Genomic DNA, 20,835 nt, shown 5'->3' on the forward strand with positions numbered 1-20,835 from the left:
TGCGGGAACAGCGTCCGTGCGGCCTCGCAGCCGGAAAGAGCGTTTCGCGGGCTTTCCAACTGCCCGCAAATTCCGCTCCCCCCTCCCAGCCACAGTGACTCCGCGCTTTTCGGCCCGCCCGCCGGGCTCTGCGCAGGCGCGTCGGGCAGGGGCGGGGCGCGTGGCCGCGGAGTTGCGGGGCGGGGAGGGGCGAGCCAATCAGGGGATTCATTTCCGGGTGGCGCGGGCGCCATTTTGTGAGGAGGGATATAAACGGGCGCCAGGGCCGGCCGCCCGCCCAGTTGTTTCTGTGGTGGAGTCGGCGGCTGCGGCGGTTCGCTCGCCTTTTCCGTCCACCGCGCCCGGTCCGGCCTCTCCCAGCGTCTCAACCGCGCGGAAGCCAACTGCCAGAGGCGCGGCGTCGAGCCGGGCTAGTGTGGGGAAACCGCCGCCTCAGCCGAGCGCGCGGGCCCGCCCAGGGCGTTACTCAGTCGGCGCGCAGTCGCGGCCCCCGGCCGGCGCTCCAGAGCCATGAGTTACGGTCGCCCGCCTCCCGATGTGGAGGGCATGACCTCCCTCAAGGTGGACAACCTGACCTACCGCACCTCGCCCGACACCCTGAGGCGCGTGTTCGAGAAGTACGGGCGCGTCGGCGACGTGTACATCCCGCGGGACCGCTACACCAAGGAGTCCCGCGGCTTCGCCTTCGTCCGCTTCCACGACAAGCGCGACGCCGAGGACGCCATGGACGCCATGGACGGGGCGGTGCTGGACGGCCGCGAGCTGCGGGTGCAGATGGCGCGCTACGGCCGCCCGCCGGACTCGCACCACAGCCGCCGGGGCCCGCCGCCCCGCCGCTACGGGGGCGGGGGCTACGGGCGCCGGAGCCGCAGGTAAGCGAGCCGGGGGCACAAAGGTCCGCGCGGACACGTGGCGGCGGCGGCGGGCGGGCGGGCGGGCGGCGGGCGCGGGGCCGTGGCGGGCGGCCGGGAAATGGCGCCCGGGCGGCGCGGTAATGGCGGCGGGGCGGGCGCAGCACGCGGGCGGGGCGCGGCCCTGGCCCCGATGGCCGCCCTGACTGACGCCCGCCCGCCCGCCCGCAGCCCTCGGCGACGCCGCCGCAGCCGCTCCCGGAGTCGGAGCCGCTCCCGGTCCCGCAGCCGCTCCCGCTACAGCCGCTCCAAGTCTCGCTCCCGCACTCGCTCGAGGTCGCGGTCCACGTCCAAGTCCAGGTCGGCGCGAAGGTCCAAGTCCAAGTCGTCGTCGGTGTCCAGGTCTCGCTCGCGCTCCCGGTCCCGGTCCCGGTCCCGGAGTCCTCCGCCCGTGTCCAAGAGGGAGTCCAAGTCCAGGTCGCGCTCCAAGAGCCCCCCCAAGTCTCCCGAGGAGGAAGGAGCGGTGTCCTCTTAAGCGAATGGTAATGTCAATGGGGATCCGAGACGCACGGACTCGAACTCAGATGGGGTGTGCAGGAGCTTGTTATGATCCGTGTTAATATAAAGTGGCTCCTGGTGTCGGGAGTGCGGCTGTGAGCTAACTCAGCTTTGGGAGTAATACTGAAGAGAGGGGTCTGCAGAGAGGATGTGCATAAAGCTTAGATATTAATGGCTGTTTCGTAAACTGTTTGAGACCTATTAATGAAAATGACTATTTCTTGCTGTTTTTATCCAACGTCTGCATTTTCCCCTTTAAAGCTGCGGTCTCCTGTTTGATAAAAGAATATTGGCCAGTATTGCAGATTTTAACTGATTTGGCTGATCCTCCAGGGACCAGTTTCTGTGGGCGTGTATTGGAGCAGGTTTGTCTTTAAATGTTAAAGATGCACTATCCTCTTAGCGAAAACGATCAGTTCAACTATTGTTGTACTGACTGGGACTTCATATTCTAACGGATGTGGCAAACGAATTGCAAAAAAGAAGCAATGAACTTTCGGAACCCCAAAAAAGTTTACAGGTATTGCACTGGGTGGGGAAAGGATAGTGTGTCTTTAACTCTCAAATTGTTTGGTCCTATTTTTTAAAAGGAAAGGGCCCTAAGTAGCTCAGATATTCTCAGTTGCCAAATGTTTCATTTGAAAACTAAAGATTTATCTTAAAATAGACTGATTTTCTGATTTCAAGTTGTTTTTGTTTGGATACCGTCCTTTTTCTTTTTTTTTTTCTTTCTTTTTTTTTCCCCCTTTTCCTTTTTCCCCCCCTTATCATTTTTCACCTTGGTTATTTGGCCAAGATTGCATAAACACAAATTTGTAAAAGCGGATGGTAGCCTTTGTGAAAATTTCCTAATTGGGCCTTTAAAAAACTGATAATGGCTGGGTGGAACCTTTCCGTAACCTACTTGTTTCACCAGAGCCTTAGTAAGTACATGCCTGAAACTGAAACCATGTGCACTTTCAGTCACTTCACAGTAATGGAGGGTAAACTGAACTTTTCTCTTTTCAAACCTAGATGGGTCAACAAGCAACATAACAGAAGACTTGGGGGAGAAGGACCACACACTCAGTCCATCGAAGAGTCCTTGGAACAAGCAACTGGCTATTGAAAAGGTTATTTTGTAACATTTTGTCTAACTTTTTACTTGTTTTAAGCTTTGCCTCAGGTGGCAAACTTCATTTTATGTGCCATTTTGTTGCTGTTATTCAAATTTCTTGTAATTTAGTGAGGTGAACGACTTCAGATTTCATTATTGGCTTGGATATTTGAGGTAAATTTTCCTTTTTGTTTATATAGTGCTGACTTTTTTTGTTTGAAATTAAACAGATTGGTAACCTAATTTGTGGCCTCCTGACTTTTAAGGAAACGTGTGCAGCCATTACACACAGCCTAAAGCTGTCAAGAGATTGACTCAACATTGCCTTCATTCCTTAAAATTAAAAACCTACAAAAGTCGGTGTAAATTTGTTTGTATATGTTATTTACCTTCAGATCTAAATGGTAATCTGAACCCAAATTTGTATAAAGACTTTTCAGGTGAAAAGACTTGATTTTTTGAAAGGATTGTTTACCAAACACAATTCTAATCTCTTCTCTTGTGTATTTTTGTGCACTAGGCGCAGTTGTGTAGCAGTTGAGTAATGCTGGTTAGCTGTTAAGGTGGCGTGTTGCAGTGCAGAGTGCTTGGCTGTTTCCTGTTTTCTCCTGATTGCTCCTGTGTAAAGATGCCTTGTCGTGCAGAAACAAATGGCTGTCCAGTTTATTAAAATGCCTGACAACTGCACTTCCAGTCACCCGGGCCTTGCATATAAATAACGGAGCATACAGTGAGCACATCTAGCTGATGATAAATACACCTTTTTTTCCCCCCTACCCCCAAAATGGTAAATCTGATCATCTTCATGTATGAACTTAAAATACGGAAAATGTTAAGGAAGCAAAATGGTTTGTAACTTTGTAAGTACTTATAACATGGTGTATCTTTTTGCTCATGAAAATTCTGTACTATAACCATTGTTTCTGTAGTTTAATTAAAACGTTTTCTTGGTGTTAGCTTTTCTCAGAATATGTCTTGGTCTTTTTTCCCCCTCCCTTTATTTGAAAGACCTGTGACCTGTGCAATTTACCTTGTGAATTGTTACTGACTGTACAGTATGAAGGTGAAATGTTTGGTAGTTGACTTTTTTTTCCCCCTTAAGTTAAAGTGGAAATGCCATTTCAGCACCCATAACCCCTAAAATCAATGCTCTAGGGTAGCACTTCTCTTGAGGTTGTGGATACTCCCTTCTTAGCCTGTTTTTATTTTTTTAAAGAACAGCCCAAGTCGTTTTTTGTTTGTTTTCTTACAGGCGTGTTAATTTTTGTTTTCATGGCTTTGTAACCCACAAGTGTTGTCTAGGTGACCCATCACAAAATCTTTAAAGCTGACAGATTTGGACCATCTTCAAATCCAATGGGTTTTTTTTGTACGCCCAAGAAGTTAAAGTGGTCTGAGTCTAGTTGGCATGCCAGGTTGCTAATTAGTATTGACGTCGTCCCAGAACAGCCTGTATGTAGGTGGTAATTCAGAGACTGTCCTTTGCAAAGGAGATGACCAGCATTTCAACCGTATGTCTTCCTGGAAGGGCAGATTCTGCTATATCTTCCTTGTCTGCATCAAAAGACTCCAGAGGAATGTGGACACATTTCATATCCCACTTGTAGAGCAAAGCTTCAAGTGACCAGTCAGCACTGAGAAAAAAAAATAAATTGTTTTTTTAAAATGATGCTTTTCCTGTTTTGCTTCAGATACATTTTCATTTTGTCCTTAAAGTAGATTATTGCATGAGGAGTAAAGTTTTAATAAAATTGAGAGAGTAAACCAAGATGGTGCAGGCTTACCTTCTCACCTGGTAAGTAGACCACAGTTGGACTTTGGGGTTCTTCTGCATCAGAAAGTAGACTGTAGTTAAGATGTCTTCAAAATCTGGGAAGAGAGGACTCCTTAAACGGATTTGTATATATCCCCTCTTTAGCCAAATGTACTATTGAAAAACAAAAAATTTATTACCTTCTGGTTCAAAGAACACATCAGATGCAAGAATAATATCTTGTGGTGGTAGAGCCAGAAGATCCTGAGACACATGGCCCCATGTCAGTCCAATGACACGCACCTGTGGCAGGTTATTCATTTCACAGCTTTGCCGGCAGATCTCTAGACAGTAAGGCAGCTCTGAACTGTCTGACAGGATTACTTCAGCACCACATTTTGCAGCCATAATTCCTGGAAGGCTCACTCCAGCTCCAATCTAATAAATTTATTAAAGGCTAGCATTTCAAAGTCCTTAGCATTTCAGGGAATTTAGGATCTTAGTTTGCCTAAGTACAGCGTCCATGAGGAGCTTGTCATAATCTATAAAATGTGCCACAATGAAGTATTGCTTTACTAGATGAAGCTTAAGCTTTTCAATTGTAGAACTTCTTGGGGGATTCCTCTTAATTGGCTGGGAAGGTTAATTCCCATACAGGGCCCTGTATTCTGCAACTGACAGTATCGCTTTCAAAGTCTGTATCTGGCAGCTTAATTGCTTAATAAGCCCTAGGTAGTTTGGGACACATGTTCTGTCATTTTCAGTTCTCTTAGTTGTCTATAAAGGAGCTCCTAATTATAGGACATGGGGTCTCAAGGTTTGAGGAGTGACTTGCATGCACACCTGGCCATTACGGTTGTTACTACCAATTTTAACTGCTTTCATGTGGCTATAACTTGACAGGTCTGCAACATGGCTTCCTACAAGGGATTTTCTAGTTGGGCCTTCAAAGTGACTAAGGAATAACCAAAGAATGCCTTTATTAAGTATTGTCTCTTTGGTTAAAACATAAACTTCCCATTTTCCAGTTCTGAGGATAAGCATAGAGATTCTCAATCTTCTCTCCAAATTGCCACTGATGGGGGATCACTGGGTGGCTCAGTGGTTGAGTGCCTGCCTTCTGCCCAGGGCGTGATCCTGGAGACCCGAGATCAAGTCCCACATCAGGCTCCCTGCGTGGAGCCTGCTTCTCCCCTCTGCCTGTGTCTCTGCCCCTCTCAATGTCTCTCATGAATGAATAAGTAAAATCTTGTAAAAAATAAATTGCCACTGATACTCAGGCCAGAAATGCACCAAGTGCCTTCACACTGCTCATTTATTTACATGGTTTTGCAAAAGTTAAGAGGTGTTACTAAGTTTTGGATTTATCCTCAGCCTTCAGATTTAAGTCTTGTACCGTTTCTGCAAACTTGACAATTTCTCCAACCCTTTAAGCAGGTTCCTGTCAGGTGGAGTGAGAGAGAGCTTGGGATACTCAAGATTTCCAAAAATGGAAAAGGCTACTTAATAAGAAACTGCATATGTCACAGACCCCCAATTACCCTACTGGGTCACCCTGGAAAGATTGCCTTAATGACTGCTTCCATGCCAAGATTCTAGAACTAAAATTAGTCAACGGGCTTCACTTAGAATAATGGTCAGCATAATGTAAAGGGCCAGATATTTTAGTCTCGATGGGACTCCTGTGGTCTCTGGTACATGTTCTTATTTTAAACAACCTAAAATGTAAAAAGCATTCTTCACTCAAGACTTACAAGTTGGTCAAATCACCCAATTTAAAAATATTTAAACAAAAGTAACAAGCACATAGACTTAAATCTGAACAGGATTTCAGGAAACCTCAAGAGCACTTGTACCTCTAAGACAGCCTTGCCCGGCAGAGATCTTCTGTGAAACCACAGGTACTGAGCCAGGACCACCGCACAGGGCCAAACATACATCCCATATTGGAGATGGAGGACCTGAAAAGAATTTTTTGTATGCCAAAAATAACTCATCTGCTGGCAGCTGGAATATTTTACAGTTAGAATGCCCAACACTGGCATCTATCACAAAAATGACAGTTCCCTGCTCTCTAGTTCACATCCCAGGAGGTATATGAAACTGCAATACCCTGTGATAAGCACTCTTCATACCCTCATTCGTTCAACAAACATTCATCCAGGGACTTGAGTGGTTTAGTGGGCTAAGGATGTAACTTAGGTTAAGGGTGTAAGGCTCGTAGAATACAGACATCCTACTGGGAAAAGACAAGCTATAAGTAAGCAAATACATTTTTCATTGGTGATAATGCTAACAAACACGAAAACGTGATGTGAGATAGTGGGGGCAGGAAGGGGTGGGGAGACAGTGACCACAAGCTGGCTGTCCTAGATAGGGAGAATGATACAGGTAAAGGCCCTGAAGCAGGAACTAAAAAGCCTCTGGCTGGACCACAGAGGGCGCCGACTGCTGGAGGCAGGGAGGCAGGGTTGTGGTAGGTCGGAGGGAAGGCAGAGACCAGACCAATGGGGTCTTGCAGGCCATGGGAAGTTCAGCTTTTATTGTAAGGCAGTTAAGAATGTATAGGGACGCTTGGGTGGCTCAGTGGTAGAGCGTCTGCTTCGGCTGGGGGCATGATCCCAGTGTCCGGGGGTTGAGTCCCACATCGGCTCCCTGCGGGGAGCCTGGCTCTCCCTCTGTGTCTCATGAAAAAATAAATTTTTTTTTTTAAATGTATCTGGGGCTTATAATCAAGCATTGGTTTGGTATGCTAATGAGAGACAATGAGGCTGGGAAGACTTTCAACAAGTTTGAGTGCAGCTCAGTCCTGGACTCAGGAAGGCAGGCAGCTTACACAGCCTTTGAAGAGAATCGTGAGAGCACAGTATTTAGGGAGGCAAAAAAACGGCTCACACCTTGGCAATGAGCCTGCCTGAGTTCAAGCGCTGGATGTGTAACTTACTGTGTGACTGCACCCTGCCTATGCTTGTTTCCTCACCTGCAAAGCACTATCTCCTCGGGTGACTTGGAAGACTCAGTGCTAACCTAGTATATAGCACCCGGCACAAAACAGTCAAGGTGAGCGGTTCTTAAACTGCAAAACTGCAAGTCTTTCCGTTTTCTAGAGCAGAGGGTGCTGCTAGTGGATGGGTTGGAAAGGCTGCTGAAGTGGTAAAAGCATCAAAGGCGAAGGAACTGAAGGTCCAAATTCAAGCAGTCAATTCACTCAACAAAAATATTAGTGCCCTGGAACACCTGGGTGGCTCAGTGGTTGAGCATCTGCCTTCAGCTTAGGTCACGATCCCTGGGTTCTGGGATCCAGCCTGGCCTTAGGGGAGCCTGCTTCTCCTCTGCCTGTGTCTCTGCCTCTCTCTCTCCATTTCTCATGGATAAATACATAAAATTAAAAAAAAAAAAAAATTAGTGCATGGGCACTGGTACTAAGTGTAGCAAGTGCAGCCTGAATAAAACACCTGCCCTGGTAGATTTTACCCCAGATACAATAAAGGATATCTAACCAAAGCAGCGAGTTTGCAAGATTTGGGTGTAAAAGGGTCTTTATTCTCACAGGGACTATTTCCACCTCCTAAACTTGGAAAGAGATCCCAGTGGGGTATTTCAACACGAAGGCATTTAAAAAAAACACCAGAAATGGTTTTCGCTTGAGACTTCACCTCCTCTTAGGCGGTTGTTTTTTTTTTTTTTTTTTTTGGTCTTTAAATGGTTTCTGCTCATGCCTCCCTCATTAGACTGCTGTGAACGTCGAAACACTGCTACCTCCAAATACTTTAAAAATCCGGATGCATAAGGTATTACTTCTATTATTACTGATTATAGAGTTTGGGGACAGCTGTGAGCTGAAAGGAGCAAGTGACGGTCGGCCCAAGAAACTTTATTTGGACAGTGAAGGTGGACTCTCCGATCCTTGGTAAAGCTGAACTAAGAAGCCCTTTAATAAGACCAAAGGAAGCATTTGGTGTCCAAATGCTCCTTTTCTGGCAGGGCCCCCCCCCCCCAAGTGTCTTACTTAGGGGACTGCCAAGGGCTTCACACCGCAGACCTCCCCGCCCTGAGGACCATCGCCCCAACCCTCCCGACGCCGCCAGGTCGGCTGGACCCGCTCCCGCCCCGGGCGCCCCCGCAGAGGACCCGAGGCGCCCCCCGGCGGCACCCGCCGCACGCACCTGCGGGACGCGGACCTCCAGCACGGCCCCCTCTGCCCCCAGGCCCGGCTCCTCCGAGAACCGAAAGCGCTGGGCCCGGGCCGCATGCCCTCGGAGGTCACGCTCGCCCAGCGGGGAGTCGGGGGCCCCCGGGCCGGCCGGGAGCAGCGACGAGCGCCGGGCTGCCAGGCTGCGCGCGCGGGAAACCCCGAGGCCGGCTGGGGCCGTCTCACGGGCGCCACGTGGCCCTTCGCGGCCCCCGTCGGGTCGGGGCAACTCGACAGGAAGGGCGGGGAAAGCAGCCCTCGGGCGGGGATGCGGCCACGCGGTGAGAAGACACGGGGAACGCCAGGCAAGACGGACACGGAAGACAGGCGGCCTCGGCCGCTCGCCCGCCGGAAACGGGCCGCCGGCGAAGCGCCTCGCCCCCGGAAGTGACGCGAAGACCGGAAGCGGGCGCGGGAGAGGCGGGGCCGCAGTGAGGCGGCTCCTCGTTCGGCGCGACCTTCCCAACATGGCGGAGAGCCGGCGAGTGTGAGGGCGGACCCCGGAGGCCCCCGGACCAATGGCTCACCGCGAGAGGCCGGGGGGCGGGGAAGACGGCAGCCGCGTGCCCAACCCGAGGCCCGGGAGGTGGTTGGGGAGTGAATTTTCTGGAAGGCGACTTTAAAGGCGCCAGGCCGGAGCGAAGGGCGTTTGGGCGCCGCCGCCGCCGCCGCCGCCGCCGCCGCCGCCGCCGCCGCCGCCGCCGCCGCCGCCGCCGCCGCCGCCGCCGCCGCCCGGTCGGGGAGGGGGCGCGTTGCAAGTAGGAAGCGAGGCGCTCCGAGGTCGTCGCGGGAGCAGCTGGGGACCCCCCGCAGGATGAACCACAAGAGCAAGAAGCGCATCCGCGAGGCCAAGCGGAGTGCGCGGCCGGAGCTCAAGGACTCGCTGGACTGGACCCGTCACAACTACTACGAGAGCTTCTCGCTGAACCCGGCGGCCGTGGCGGTGAGTGGGCCGGGGTCGCGGGGTGGCGGGGTGGCGGGGTCGCGGGCACCTCCGGACGGCTGCGCCCCGCCCCGCCCCCGCCGGTGCCCAGCGCGGCAGCTCCGGGTCCCCAGGGGCTCGCCCGCCGCCCGCGGAGGTCGGGGTCCTCGGGCCCGGGCTCCAGGGCGGCCCCCTTCCTCCCGCGCCGCCGCCCGGCCGCCCGGAGGCTGACCCCGTTGGCCGTGGAGGCCCACGAGTGGGAGATAAGAAGCCGTTTCCCCTGGTGGGGCGGCGCTGGGTGCGACGTGTCAGTCCCCTCGCAGGTCCTCGTGCCTCCCCGCCCCCCTCCACGTCCCCAAGGTAAGCCAGAACGAGAATCTGGCTCCTTAGGTATGTCACTGCTATTTAATCCTGGGGGACGCCCTTTGCTGCCGCCGGACTTTTTTTTTTTTTTTTTTTTTTTAACTGGATAGGTCTTTTCTGATTCTCTCAGGATAACGTGGAAAGGGCAGACGCCTTACAGCTGTCGGTGGAAGAATTTGTGGAGCGCTATGAACGACCCTACAAGCCCGTGGTTCTGCTGAACGCCCAAGAGGGCTGGTCTGCGCAGGAGAAGTGGACCCTGGAGCGCCTGAAAAGGAAGTACCGGAACCAGAAGTTCAAGTGTGGCGAGGATAATGACGGCTACTCCGTGAAGATGAAGATGAAATACTACATCGAGTACATGGAGAGCACTCGGGATGACAGCCCCCTCTACATCTTTGACAGCAGCTACGGTGAACACCCTAAAAGAAGGAAACTTCTGGAGGACTACAAAGTGCCCAAGTTTTTCACCGATGACCTCTTCCAGTATGCTGGGGAGAAACGCAGGCCGCCTTACAGGTGAAGTTGCCTGGCAATGAGGCCGTTACAGTCTAACGTACAAGTCTAACTTAGTGTGTGTCACCTGAGCTCAGTCAGCTGATCTTTCTCCGTAGCAGTGAGTGGTTCTCCTTGGCTGCACATGAAGCTTATTTAGGGGGGTGACTGCTGCCTGCGCAGGTCCTACAGCCACAGACTGGTTTCACTGGTCAGGGTTGCCACTTGGGCATCAGGATTTCTGAAGGCTCCCCAGGTGACTCAAACGTGCGACCAAAGTTAAACTAACACTCATCTTTGAGGGAAGTTTTAATAGTTAAAGCCCAGCAGTAATAAGCCACATCAGTGATTTTTTTTTTTTTCATTTTTCTGTTATGGAGCGTTTCAGACATTCAGCGTTTCTGCATAGCAGGATTTTTGTAGTACCTGAAATAAAGAGCACATTGGGGGCACTTGGGTGGCTCAGTTGGTTAAGTGCTTGTCTTCAGCTCAGGGCATGATCTCAGGGTCCTGGGATCCAGCCCCACGTTGGGCTCTGCACTCAGTGGGAAATCTTCTCTCTCCCCCTGCATGTTCTGTCTCTCTAATAAATAAAAATCTTAAAAATATATATATATAGAACTAAGAACTTGTGATTTTGTAGTATGTGAACAGTTAAGTTACTTTTTGTATCTTGGTTGTTTCCACTCCTTAGGTGGTTTGTGATGGGGCCACCACGCTCTGGAACCGGAATTCACATCGACCCTCTAGGAACCAGTGCCTGGAATGCCTTAGTTCAGGGCCACAAGCGCTGGTGCCTGTTTCCTACCAGCACGCCTAGGGAGCTCATCAAGGTGACCCGTGAAGAAGGAGGGAACCAGCAAGATGAAGCCATTACCTGGTTTAGTATCATTCATCCCCGGACACAGCTTCCTACTTGGCCACCTGAATTCAAACCCCTGGAAATCTTACAAAAACCAGGAGAGACTGTCTTTGTACCAGGTATAGATGAAATGAGAGGAAGTACATTCTTTGATTTCATTTTTTTGTCATTTGGGGGCACAAGGGTATATATAGAAGGAGTCAAGTCCATCTGCATGCTGATTCTTAATGAACTCTCTGATGCCCAGCTTGGACAGGGATGTGCTGCTGTGTTGTCAAGTGGTTAGGGGGCTACTGTCCCATTTTTCTTGTAACCTGCAGATATGGTGCCTATTGATAAACTTTATGTGAGGATTATATTCATTTTTATGCCTAGCAGTTTTCTGGTGTCCCTGTGGATGTGCAGTGACTTGTGCATATTTCTGTAAATTGAGTTTTCAATACAGTGTGGCACTGGCCAGTTGAGCCAGGAAATAACTTGGGGCCAATGCAGCAAGTCCCACACTTGAAAACTGTTAGTTTTGGTAGATTAAGTGTTAAGAGCAAGGGTATTTAATTTTTCTTTTAATATTTTATTTATTTATTTATGAGAGACAGAGGCAGAGATACAGGCAGAGGGAGAAGCAGGGGGGAGGAGGGCGGGGGGTGGGGGCGAATGGGTGACAGGCACTGACGGGGGCACTTGACGGGATGAGCACTGGGTGTTATTCTGTATGTTGGTAAATTGAACACCAATAAAAAATAAATTTATTATTAAAAAAAAAAAAAAAGAGGGAGAAGCAGGCTCCCTGCAGGGAGCCCAATGTGGGACTCGATCCCACGACCCTGGGATCACGACCTGAGCTAATGGCAGACACTCAACCACTGAGCCACCCAGTGCCCCACAAGGCTATTTGGTATTATAGGAGGTAGGTGTTCTCCTCTTAGAAGCCAAAGAACTTGCTGCCTTTACAGTTTTGATCACCGTTTTGAATTAAAAGGGGTCAACACACTTTTTCTGTGAAGGGCAGAGAGTAAATATTTTAAGCACCGTGGACCAGACAGCATCTGTTCCAACTGCTCAGCTCTGCCTGTGGAGCAGAAAAGCAGCCGTAGACAGTCCAGAAATGAACAGGCATGGCTGTGCTCCAGTAGAACTTTATATAAATTGCTTGTGATTCCTGGATCAAGAGAACCATTGACCACTCTGGGTCTGATGTTTCTGAGTGTCTATTCATCTCACCTATAGATAGGAATCTTCTATTCATGAAGCTTATGTTATTTGTGGTTGTGTATAGACCCAAACCCTGCTTAACTGTTTCCTCGTTGGATTTCAGGAGGCTGGTGGCACGTCGTCCTTAATCTCGACACCACCATTGCCATCACCCAGAATTTTGCCAGCAGCACCAATTTCCCTGTTGTATGGCACAAGACGGTAAGAGGGAGACCAAAGTTATCGAGGAAATGGTATAGGTGAGAGACATTTTTTTCTCATTTCTGCTTTGTTCCGATTCCTACCCCAGAGGTGAAGTGGAAGGAGTCCACTGCTGCAGTAACGTGTGCTGATCTTAGGCCTGGGAGAGCTGGGGTACAAAAGCTCACGGGCAGAGGAGAGTGGGTCCAAGGTCAGGACTAGTTGTCAGGATGCTTGCCAGCCTCGAGGTGTGACAGGCTAAGACTCTGCATGTTTGATCAGTCAGTCAAAACGTGGTCATAATTGGGATTGGTCCTCATTTTCTGTTTCTTTTTTGTTTTCTGCTTTGGTTTTGTTTTGTTTTCCCCAAAGCTAGCGCTAGCAAAGGAAGCCATTTTGTTTGGGTTTTATTTTGGTTCGTTCTTTTTCTTACTCAGAAGCATTATCCCCCTTTGAACTTATTACCTTCAGTTCTTGTGAGTGAGGTGACTGCCCTGGAGACTTAGCTCCTCTGTTTATCCACAGAACAGATACAGCACGGGCAGCGGCAGTGCAAGCCACCCCCAGCCACCCCGTGCCACTGTGTCCCAACCCTGACCTGGAGGGACCAGCTCTCGGGGTAAGAGAGGGATCCTGGCTTGGTCAGTGCTCAGCCTCCCTGCTGAGAGGGCCAGCAAGGGTGGTGGCTTTGTTCTCCCCGGACTCTCGGGCACCTGAGGCCCACTTACTCCATCCCATAGGCCGCTGTGTGCTATGATAGGGTCATTTTAAAGGCCTTAACCATACAGCTGGTCTTTTGTCCCTGGTTAGAGTGGATGCCAAATCAGGTCCCTAAGGGGAGGGCTGCTGCCTCTGAAAGTCCAGTTCAGTTTTATCTTCAAGTGAGGGGGACCCTCTCTGTTGCTTGGCACTTCTTGTTTCTCACAAACCTAATTGTTGCTACTCTTACGAATAGAATTTAACCAAGCCCAACTGCAGTCACTCAGTGCTGTGTCGTGGAAAGGAAGGGTTTTAAAAATCAGCTAGGAAAGGTTCAGGAAAAAAAAAACAACAACAACAAGGAAGAGAGACTCTTTCTCCCAGGTGGGGGAAAAATAAAATAAGACTAACTCAGGGCAACTTTGCCTCACACGTTGGCAGCACGGCTGGCTCCTATGCGAAGGTCATAGTAACTTGTGTGCAGCTAGTTCGCCTTTCAGAAAAGCCTGAGCAGCATGTTTAGGGCTTTTGTTCCCAGCCTGTGGATTCGTGTGTCCTCACCACTGTCCAGCACCCATTCTGAGCCAGGGCACCTGACATTCCCAGGTGCTTCTGAGAGAGACAGTCCTCAGCGTTGAGTCCGGGTTGTTGTGCGCGGGCTTCATTGCCGGTCCCAGCACTGGGAACAATGTTTCTTGTCTCTCAGGATCTTGAAGCAAGAGCACCCTGAGTTGGCGGTCCTGGCCGACTCTGTTGACCTTCAGGAATCCACAGGAATTGCCTCGGACAGCTCCAGTGACTCCTCCAGCTCCTCCAGCTCCAGCTCGTCGGACTCGGACTCCGAGGTGAGGCCTTGCTTCCTTCCCAGGCCTTCGGGGCAAGGCACCCCAGAAAAAACAGTGGTGGCTCTCCCTCCTGTCTGGGAAGGAGAGAAGCGTGAACGTTTTCCGCTTTCTTCCAAGAACTTCAACCGCCACCATCTCTGCCAGGTGGTGAATTTTAGCCGTATTATAGCCTTGTGTGTGTGCACACATGCGCATATCCTTGTAGTAGCCTCAAGAGGTAAAAGGAGTACTTGGGGATTTCGTTAAGTGAACCGCCCAGGATCACATACCTTGTGAACGGCAGTATGGGGATTCGAACTTGGAGCATTGTCACCTCAAAGCTCATGTTGAGAATCGTCCCTGTGGGTGTCAGTTGTAAGCCTGGCAGCTCAGCAGATTCAGTGGCTTGTTAGAAGCTAACGTCATATTGGGGAAGAGGAACCTGTGCCCTTAGCAGATGAAATAAATTCCTGTCATAGCACTTTGCATAATCGGTTGATTTGGGGTTTTGCCAGGGGGCAAGTGGGGGGTGAATGTTACATGCTGTTACTTCTTGCTTCCCCCCCTTGGGGTCTGTGCAGGTGCAGCCAGAGTACACAATGCAATCTCCAAATGCTGTTTGTAAAATGTTCTTGAGCCTGTGCCTTGATTTCAAACAATCCCTCTGTTGGAGACTGCTGGAAAGACACCTGGCACCTGAGGGAAGTTGCAGTGTTTGGGGAGGAACACCAGAGGGAGATGGATATTTGGACTGTGTTGCAGAGCTGTCATAAACGGCCGCTTCACTCTGGGAGGGCCCGGACAGCATTTGTGCTCTCTCTCGAGGTTGGATGTTTACAGACAAAATGGGTTGCATCTAATTGAGTTCCTGTTTTTTTCCCGTGTCCAGTGTGAGTCTGGGTCTGAAGGTGATGGCACAATGCACCGCAGGAAGAAGCGGAGGACGTGCAGCATGATGGGAAATGGGGACACCACCTCCCAGGATGACTGTGTGAGCAAAGAACGCAGCTCCTCCAGGTGACCACGCACAGCTGTTGTCTGTGTAGAAGGACATGCCCCCAGCGAGGGGCAGGGCCCTGGGGAGGGCAGCCTTCTGAAGCTGCAGACAAGGGGAGGGCCGGAGAAAGCCAGAGAACGAGGATGCCCTCGGAATAGGAGTCCGTTCACTTAGCATTTGCTGCAGTAGCTTCTTTCTCTGCTACCAATGCAAAGTAATGTGGCTTATTTTATGCATAAAGGCAAGAATCTATGTGGATGGTGCCAAGGAAACCCTTAACATTATTTAATAAAAATTCAATCCATTTTACATCCTTGAAACTTTTGTCCTTGGAGAATCCCAGAACCTCCCCTGTGGTGTTGTGGGAAAGCAGTGACTCCACTGGTGTGTACCCTCGATGGGGAAGTGGTGGTTACGGCCTAAGTGAAGGTACCCAGTGTCTCCTGAGAGCCTGAGGTGTGGCCTCCTGCTTTTCCCCCCACTTGCCATTGTTGCTTTGAGCACTCACATCAAGTGAGGCAGCCGTGAAGAGCTCAGTTATAGGAGGCTTTTGTCACATTTCCCGTGTCTCTTGATTTGCACCAGATTGGGTCTAAATAAGTTAAAACTCACAAAGTTAGTGAAGTAGTCCCTCTGCCAGCATGTGCCCTTGCAGGGGTACATGATGGGCTTACAGTGAGGTCTGGAGCCAGAGCCCCTTCTCATGTGCGAGCCGCAGTGTGCCAGGCAGTGGCGGTCAGCAGGAGGGTCCCGGGGGGAGTTCAGTGCTGAAGCTTGTGCGGCTCCCAGTGTCTGAAGGCCTGGCCTGCCTGCCGCGGGTGGCGTTCCTGCTGTGTTCTTTGTGTGTGTGAGCAGCTGGCTGTTTTCTCACCTGTCTGAGGAAAGCTGGGGACCTGCATGCCTTGCTGTTCGTTGTCCTCTTTCTCCGCAGTCAGGCTAGAATTCTGCAGGAAGTTCAGGTGTCCTAGTCACAGGAATTGATGGGACTAGACTATGCATTTCTGAACCTGGTTCTCTTCACAGCCGTTGTTAGATTTCTCTTGTTGCTTTTTAAAGATTTTTCTGTTATAAATTCCCCCCACCGGCAAAATGTGCCTTTGTAACGTATAAGGAAAGGGTTTAGGGACAGCCCTGCCCTGAGTTGCACACAGGGTCCTGGGGTTCTGCTTTAACATTGCCTTCCAGCTTCGCACCGGCTGTGCTGTCTACATGCTGATTACAGGCAGTTGTACTTTCCTTGGCAGGATTAGGGACACTTGTGGAGGCCGGGCTCACCCCTGAGCAAATAAAGAGACTCTCCCTGAGGTGGCTCCTGTGTACGCTGTTGGCGGCCACCTGACTCAGTTTTCACGTCTTCTGCTCCCACCTTCTCCTTTGTCTTCTTTGAATTTGGATAATCCTTCTCTGGTCCAAGCTTCTGTCTTCGGTCAAATGCTGTTTTTACTGCTTACTAAGAATAGATGGTCAAGAAGTGTCAAAACTCAGCAAGCTCAGTGAAACATGAAACACTGAAGGCTGCCGTGCTGTTGGGTGAGGAGGCCTATGCTGTCTCCCTTACACCACGACCTCGAGGCTGCAGGGCTGAGATCCCTTGAGTATCTCACTGCGTGTGATAACCTCCCGACGTAGGTAAGGAACCTCTGCTCTCCGAGAGCCGGCTGTGCACAAGCAGGCCCCGAAGGGTGAGTGGACTCGGATTCGTGTGTGAGCCAATTATACATAAAAAGTGCCGCGCATGTGCCACTTCCCTGTCACTGTCCCAAAGCCACACTCCCTGGCAGTGACCCAGCCAGCAAGTGCAGTGCCGCTCACTGCTGCGAGCGCTGTCTTTGGACACATTTCCTTCTCACCACCATCAGAGAGGCTCTTAAATTTAAGCAGTGTGTTCGAATAGTGTATTTTGGGGGAGGGATGACATATCAGGGTTTTTGTTTAGGAACAGTATGGGAATGGTGTTTGGTGTGTTTTATCACAGAATTTAAATTATGAATAGGGCCAACTTCTAACAGATGTGTCCTATTCTTTCCTACCATGTGATCCATAAGGCAGGAGCTCTCTGTAAGAGACTTCACGATTAGTGCCCTTATTTGTTTGACCAGCAGACGAGAGGTGGGTGGCTTGTGCTACATGTCTGGAAATAAATCCATATATGGTGCTTCCAGTCTTTGGGATCTGTTTAGGATTCTAATAACTCTGGTATGAATACTTGGGATTGACCAGCAGTTTCCATTACTTGCTCTCTCAACTCACCTGCTTGCCTTAATTGGTCCCTAAGTTCATCTAAATTTAAATAAAAGTAAGGGGGGGGCTTGTCAAGGATATTTCCAGTGGAGAGGACTGAGCAGCATGTCCTGTGTAGGGAGTGTAGGTAAAGGCATTAGCAGCCAGAGGGCAGCAGGAGCTCTCACTGGGGAGTGTCTGGGAGGAGCAGAGGAGTGTGTGCAGACATCCTGGAGTTGTATGGTTCCTCCCTCAACATGGGTATAATCTGGGGAATTCAGATCTCTTCTGTGCAAAAGTCCTATTTTTAACAGACTGATTATCATTTCATGACACTACCTCAGTCACGTGGCTTTCCTCTAGGAGGCTGATCCCTTATTTTGCCATAGTCAGTTCTCATTTGCGTTCTCAAATGCCAATCCAGATGTGTGGCCAGATTGGATGGAAAACATCCACTGCCTTCATCGGTGTTGGTGCCTGTCACCTGCCCCAAAGTGCTGCTCTCCTCTTCCCCACCAGGCTACAGGGGCTCAGGCTCTTGCTTCCAGGGTCTGTTTGGGTCTGCATAAACTCAAACCCCAAATTTATCATTTCTTTGTGTTAGCAATGGTGTTCCTCCGTCTCCTTTTTCAAATTTTCTTGCCATATTCCAAAATGGTTTTTTCTTTTCCCTATATTGCTAAGGGGCTGTCACACCTTCTCAAATCCATACCAACTTCTCTCTGAACTTCAGTTTAGAGAAGAAAAAAAAAAAATCTAAAGGCCATTTGCCGCCAGGGGGCGTGGTAGGACACTTTTGCAGTGGATGGGATGCTGAGGTTAGAAGTTTGAATTGGAGAGATGAGCCTTCCCCAGAGGCCAACGGTGTTCCTGTTTGAACATATCCAGAAATGAGGGCTCCAGCCCATCTGACAGGCCCGCAGTCACCTCACCGGAAAGCATCTGGATCACACGGGTTACATGCTGCCATTCGGCTCTTACCACCCCGTGAGTGACCGTGGGGCAGGGCAGTCTTTGTTTTAGCTAGGCCAGAGATTCAATACCTCCCCCCTGCCCAGCCCCCAGCCCCCGCCCCTTTTATCGTCCCTGTGGCCCAGCCAAGCACACCATTATGGAAATAAAGCAGGGGTGAGTTGGGGAAACCGTGAGAGAGGAGTGCCGTGATGACTGGATGCTGGGGATGAAGTAGGAAATGGGAACCAGGGGCCCATCTGTTCTGGAGTTAACCTTTTAACCCACCTGGCCTGAGCTCCCCCTTTGAGTGGTGTCAACAGCTTAGTAAGGGCAAGGACACGACATGAAACTTCTTAGGGATTCTTCTCCCAACTGAAAACCAACAAGCTGGCTCCTGGAAGAAGGGCTCTTGGACCAGGAGCTACTGAGCTACAGCCTGTGTTTGAGTGCCAGGCACTGTCCTAGGTGCTGGAGATGCAGCAGTGACAAGCCCAGGTCCCCCTCCTTATGGAGCTGAAAGACTGAGTGCGCCATGCATGGTTCCCAAGGGTCGCTGGTCAGAGTAGGTGGAGTCAGGCACATCCATTTCCACGACCAGAAAAGTAAGTTCAGACCTTACTAAATTCAGGTTTATGAGACCTTTATTAAAGAACATAATTAACATCATAGCTATGTTCTCAGCTTAGTGTTTGGTTTCTCTCTAAATTAGCTGAAGATATTTAAGGATTGGCAAGAAAGTTGCTGGTATAAGTGCTTTATGAAGTTACTAGAGGTTCAGCCTGGATATGATTTAGGACTTTAGACAAGAGTGTGAGATGGAATAGGAGTTTTCCAGTAAATGTTGTAAAAAGTGCTTTCTAGGACGTAGGCGTGTACGTGCTCAGCTATAGGTTCCTTGAATTGTGTGTAGCGTTTCCACAAATAAGTTGTCATGTGCGTGCTGGGTACTGCTGATGGTTTCCTGTGGAGTCTGGTGTCTCCTCACACTCCCCCCTCCCTGCCTTCTGTCAAGATGTTCCACTGATGTTACATTATATACAGCAAAACGAGATGAACCTCGCACCCCAGCCCCCTTGGGTGGCGGCTCTTGACTTTTGTCTCATCATCCTTAGTTCAAAAACTTGAGACATCTAGCCCCCACTGAATGTCCCATGAGAACTGGCCCGGCCTGCTGTCTCCAAGGGGACTGGACAGTGCAGAAGAATTGGGACTGTGCCGAGTCCTTGTGCCTCTTGCAGCTGTCACCTAGACACCCAGCAGCCTGCTGCACCTGCTTTCATCTCGCCGGGGGCTTCGCCACCGGATGCCTGTGGCTCTGCCATTTGATTGATATTTTTAACTTTCACTTGGATGAAACTTGTTCATCATTTTAAATAAAGCAACTTGATTTGGAGTTGGGTTTTTTTTTTTTTTCCTTGTTCTTGTTTCTTTTCATTATTCATCTGATAGTGAATAAAGAATGTAAGTTAGTACAACGGGCCCTCTTAAAAGTATACTTTCAAACAGTGAAGGCAGGGGACAGAAAAGAAGGCCCTCTTTGGCTGACAGTCACCCCCATCCCGGGGGTGGGGGTGGGGGGCAAAGGCCGTAGCCAAGACAGGAGCCCATTCCACATTTTATAGCTACAGGGCATTTTTCATGAACCACCACTGAAATTCCTTGTGCTGGCACCCCTGACTATGATGTGGAGCGGCAGGACCAAACTCCCCCTCTTCCTGGAAGCCTGCAGTCCTAACGAGCTCAAGAGGAAGCCTGAGCACTTACCGGCGTCTTCCACTTAAACAGCTGTCCATCTAGCTTCCTGGCTTACACCAGCTATCAGCTCAGGCACTGTAATTTTTCCAAAAGCAATAAATGTATCCTAAGCAGAAACTGGCACCCTGTTTTTTCAACTGGTACCTGACAAACTTTGCCCTGTGTTTACTGGAAATGGGAAAGACGATTTTTTGGTTACAGCATAATTTATCTCAAACACCGTGTTCGGCCACAGAGCCCTGGAAGGATCTGGAGAAACAAAACCAGTAAACTTCTCTTCATTCCACCCTCCCATACACGGAGGATTACTCCCAGAGAAGTCAGTAGGGGCCCCTGAAGCTGAATTCCAGAAAGCAGCAGCCTTTGGGGGGCAGCCACGTTCCGGGGAGGCTTGTGTTGGAGGCTGCTGGTCTCAGGCCGGAAGGGGCATTCGCCTGCCAGGAACTGGAAGTGTCCCCCCCGCCGGCCGCCCCCAAAAATGCTGTGGCCGAGAGTAAGCGGGGTTCACGTTCGCTGTTCGCCGTCTTACAGGCCAGTCGGGTGCCAGGGTTTGGGTGAGCCTGCCCGGCCTGCGGGGCCTCCGCGTTCCCCCCCTGCGCTCCCAGAGGGCTGGAGGCGCGGAGATGATGCTGAAAGCGACCAGAAGCGAGGGGCGCCTGAGAAAGAGCGTTTCGAGCTGGTTTTCCAAACCAATCTGAGCGCAAAGCGCCAGGCCGGCCCGGGGCGGGGCGGCGCGGGCCTCCTCCGGCCTCGGGAGCGCCGCCCGGGGGTCGGGGGCGCGGGGGGCGGGGCGCGGCGGGGGCTCCGCCCCGGGGCGGGGCGCGGGCGGGGCGCGGGCGGGGCGCGGGCGGGGCGCGGGCGGGGCGCGGCGGGCTCCCTCGGGGTCCCCGCGGGCGGGCACT

At 50.8% G+C, this 20,835-nt stretch overlaps 3 protein-coding genes across 11 annotated transcripts; 2 read left to right on the top strand and 1 right to left on the bottom strand.

Annotated features, from left to right (window-relative positions):
• The first annotated feature begins 116 nt into the window (after positions 1-116).
• SRSF2 (serine and arginine rich splicing factor 2) lies at positions 117-4,174 on the top strand. 6 transcript variants are annotated; one of them, XR_011999521.1, is made up of 5 exons: positions 117-872; positions 1,083-1,393; positions 1,671-1,774; positions 2,424-2,521; positions 3,026-3,474. XR_011999521.1 is itself a non-coding variant. In XM_072746654.1 (3 exons), exons 1-2 carry the CDS (start codon positions 511-513, stop codon positions 1,384-1,386), a joined length of 666 nt encoding a protein of 221 aa, XP_072602755.1. In that variant the 5' UTR covers positions 117-510; the 3' UTR covers positions 1,387-1,393; positions 2,424-4,174. The 6 variants fall into 6 exon arrangements, 3 of the variants coding, with proteins under 3 accessions (XP_072602755.1, XP_072602756.1, XP_072602754.1); XR_011999519.1 differs by having other exon boundaries at positions 2,424-3,474; XR_011999520.1 differs by lacking the exon at positions 1,671-1,774.
• METTL23 (methyltransferase 23, arginine) lies at positions 2,120-8,811 on the bottom strand. Of its 2 annotated transcripts, XM_025999838.2 has the most exons (5): positions 8,425-8,811; positions 6,115-6,219; positions 4,459-4,696; positions 4,290-4,374; positions 2,120-4,139 (listed from the first exon to the last, which is right to left on the bottom strand). In XM_025999838.2, the coding sequence occupies exons 2-5, from the start codon at positions 6,196-6,198 to the stop codon at positions 3,974-3,976; spliced, it is 573 nt and encodes a 190-aa protein (XP_025855623.1). In that variant the 5' UTR covers positions 6,199-6,219; positions 8,425-8,811; the 3' UTR covers positions 2,120-3,973. The 2 variants fall into 2 exon arrangements, with proteins under 2 accessions (XP_025855623.1, XP_025855625.1); XM_025999840.2 differs by lacking the exon at positions 8,425-8,811 and having other exon boundaries at positions 4,459-4,602; positions 6,115-6,216.
• A 323-nt stretch (positions 8,812-9,134) lies between these two features.
• JMJD6 (jumonji domain containing 6, arginine demethylase and lysine hydroxylase) lies at positions 9,135-19,571 on the top strand. 3 transcript variants are annotated; one of them, XR_011999517.1, is made up of 8 exons: positions 9,135-9,393; positions 9,866-10,254; positions 10,925-11,211; positions 12,408-12,543; positions 13,010-13,103; positions 13,890-14,028; positions 14,897-15,024; positions 16,249-19,571. XR_011999517.1 is itself a non-coding variant. In XM_025999835.2 (7 exons), exons 1-7 carry the CDS (start codon positions 9,265-9,267, stop codon positions 16,283-16,285), a joined length of 1,245 nt encoding a protein of 414 aa, XP_025855620.1. In that variant the 5' UTR covers positions 9,135-9,264; the 3' UTR covers positions 16,286-19,571. The 3 variants fall into 3 exon arrangements, 1 of the variants encoding a protein (XP_025855620.1); XR_011999518.1 differs by having other exon boundaries at positions 13,015-13,103; XM_025999835.2 differs by lacking the exon at positions 13,010-13,103.
• The last annotated feature ends 1,264 nt before the right edge of the window (positions 19,572-20,835 follow it).

The sequence above is a fragment of the Vulpes vulpes genome, chromosome 2, assembly GCF_048418805.1.
Source record: "Vulpes vulpes isolate BD-2025 chromosome 2, VulVul3, whole genome shotgun sequence".
NCBI lineage: Eukaryota > Metazoa > Chordata > Mammalia > Carnivora > Canidae > Vulpes > Vulpes vulpes.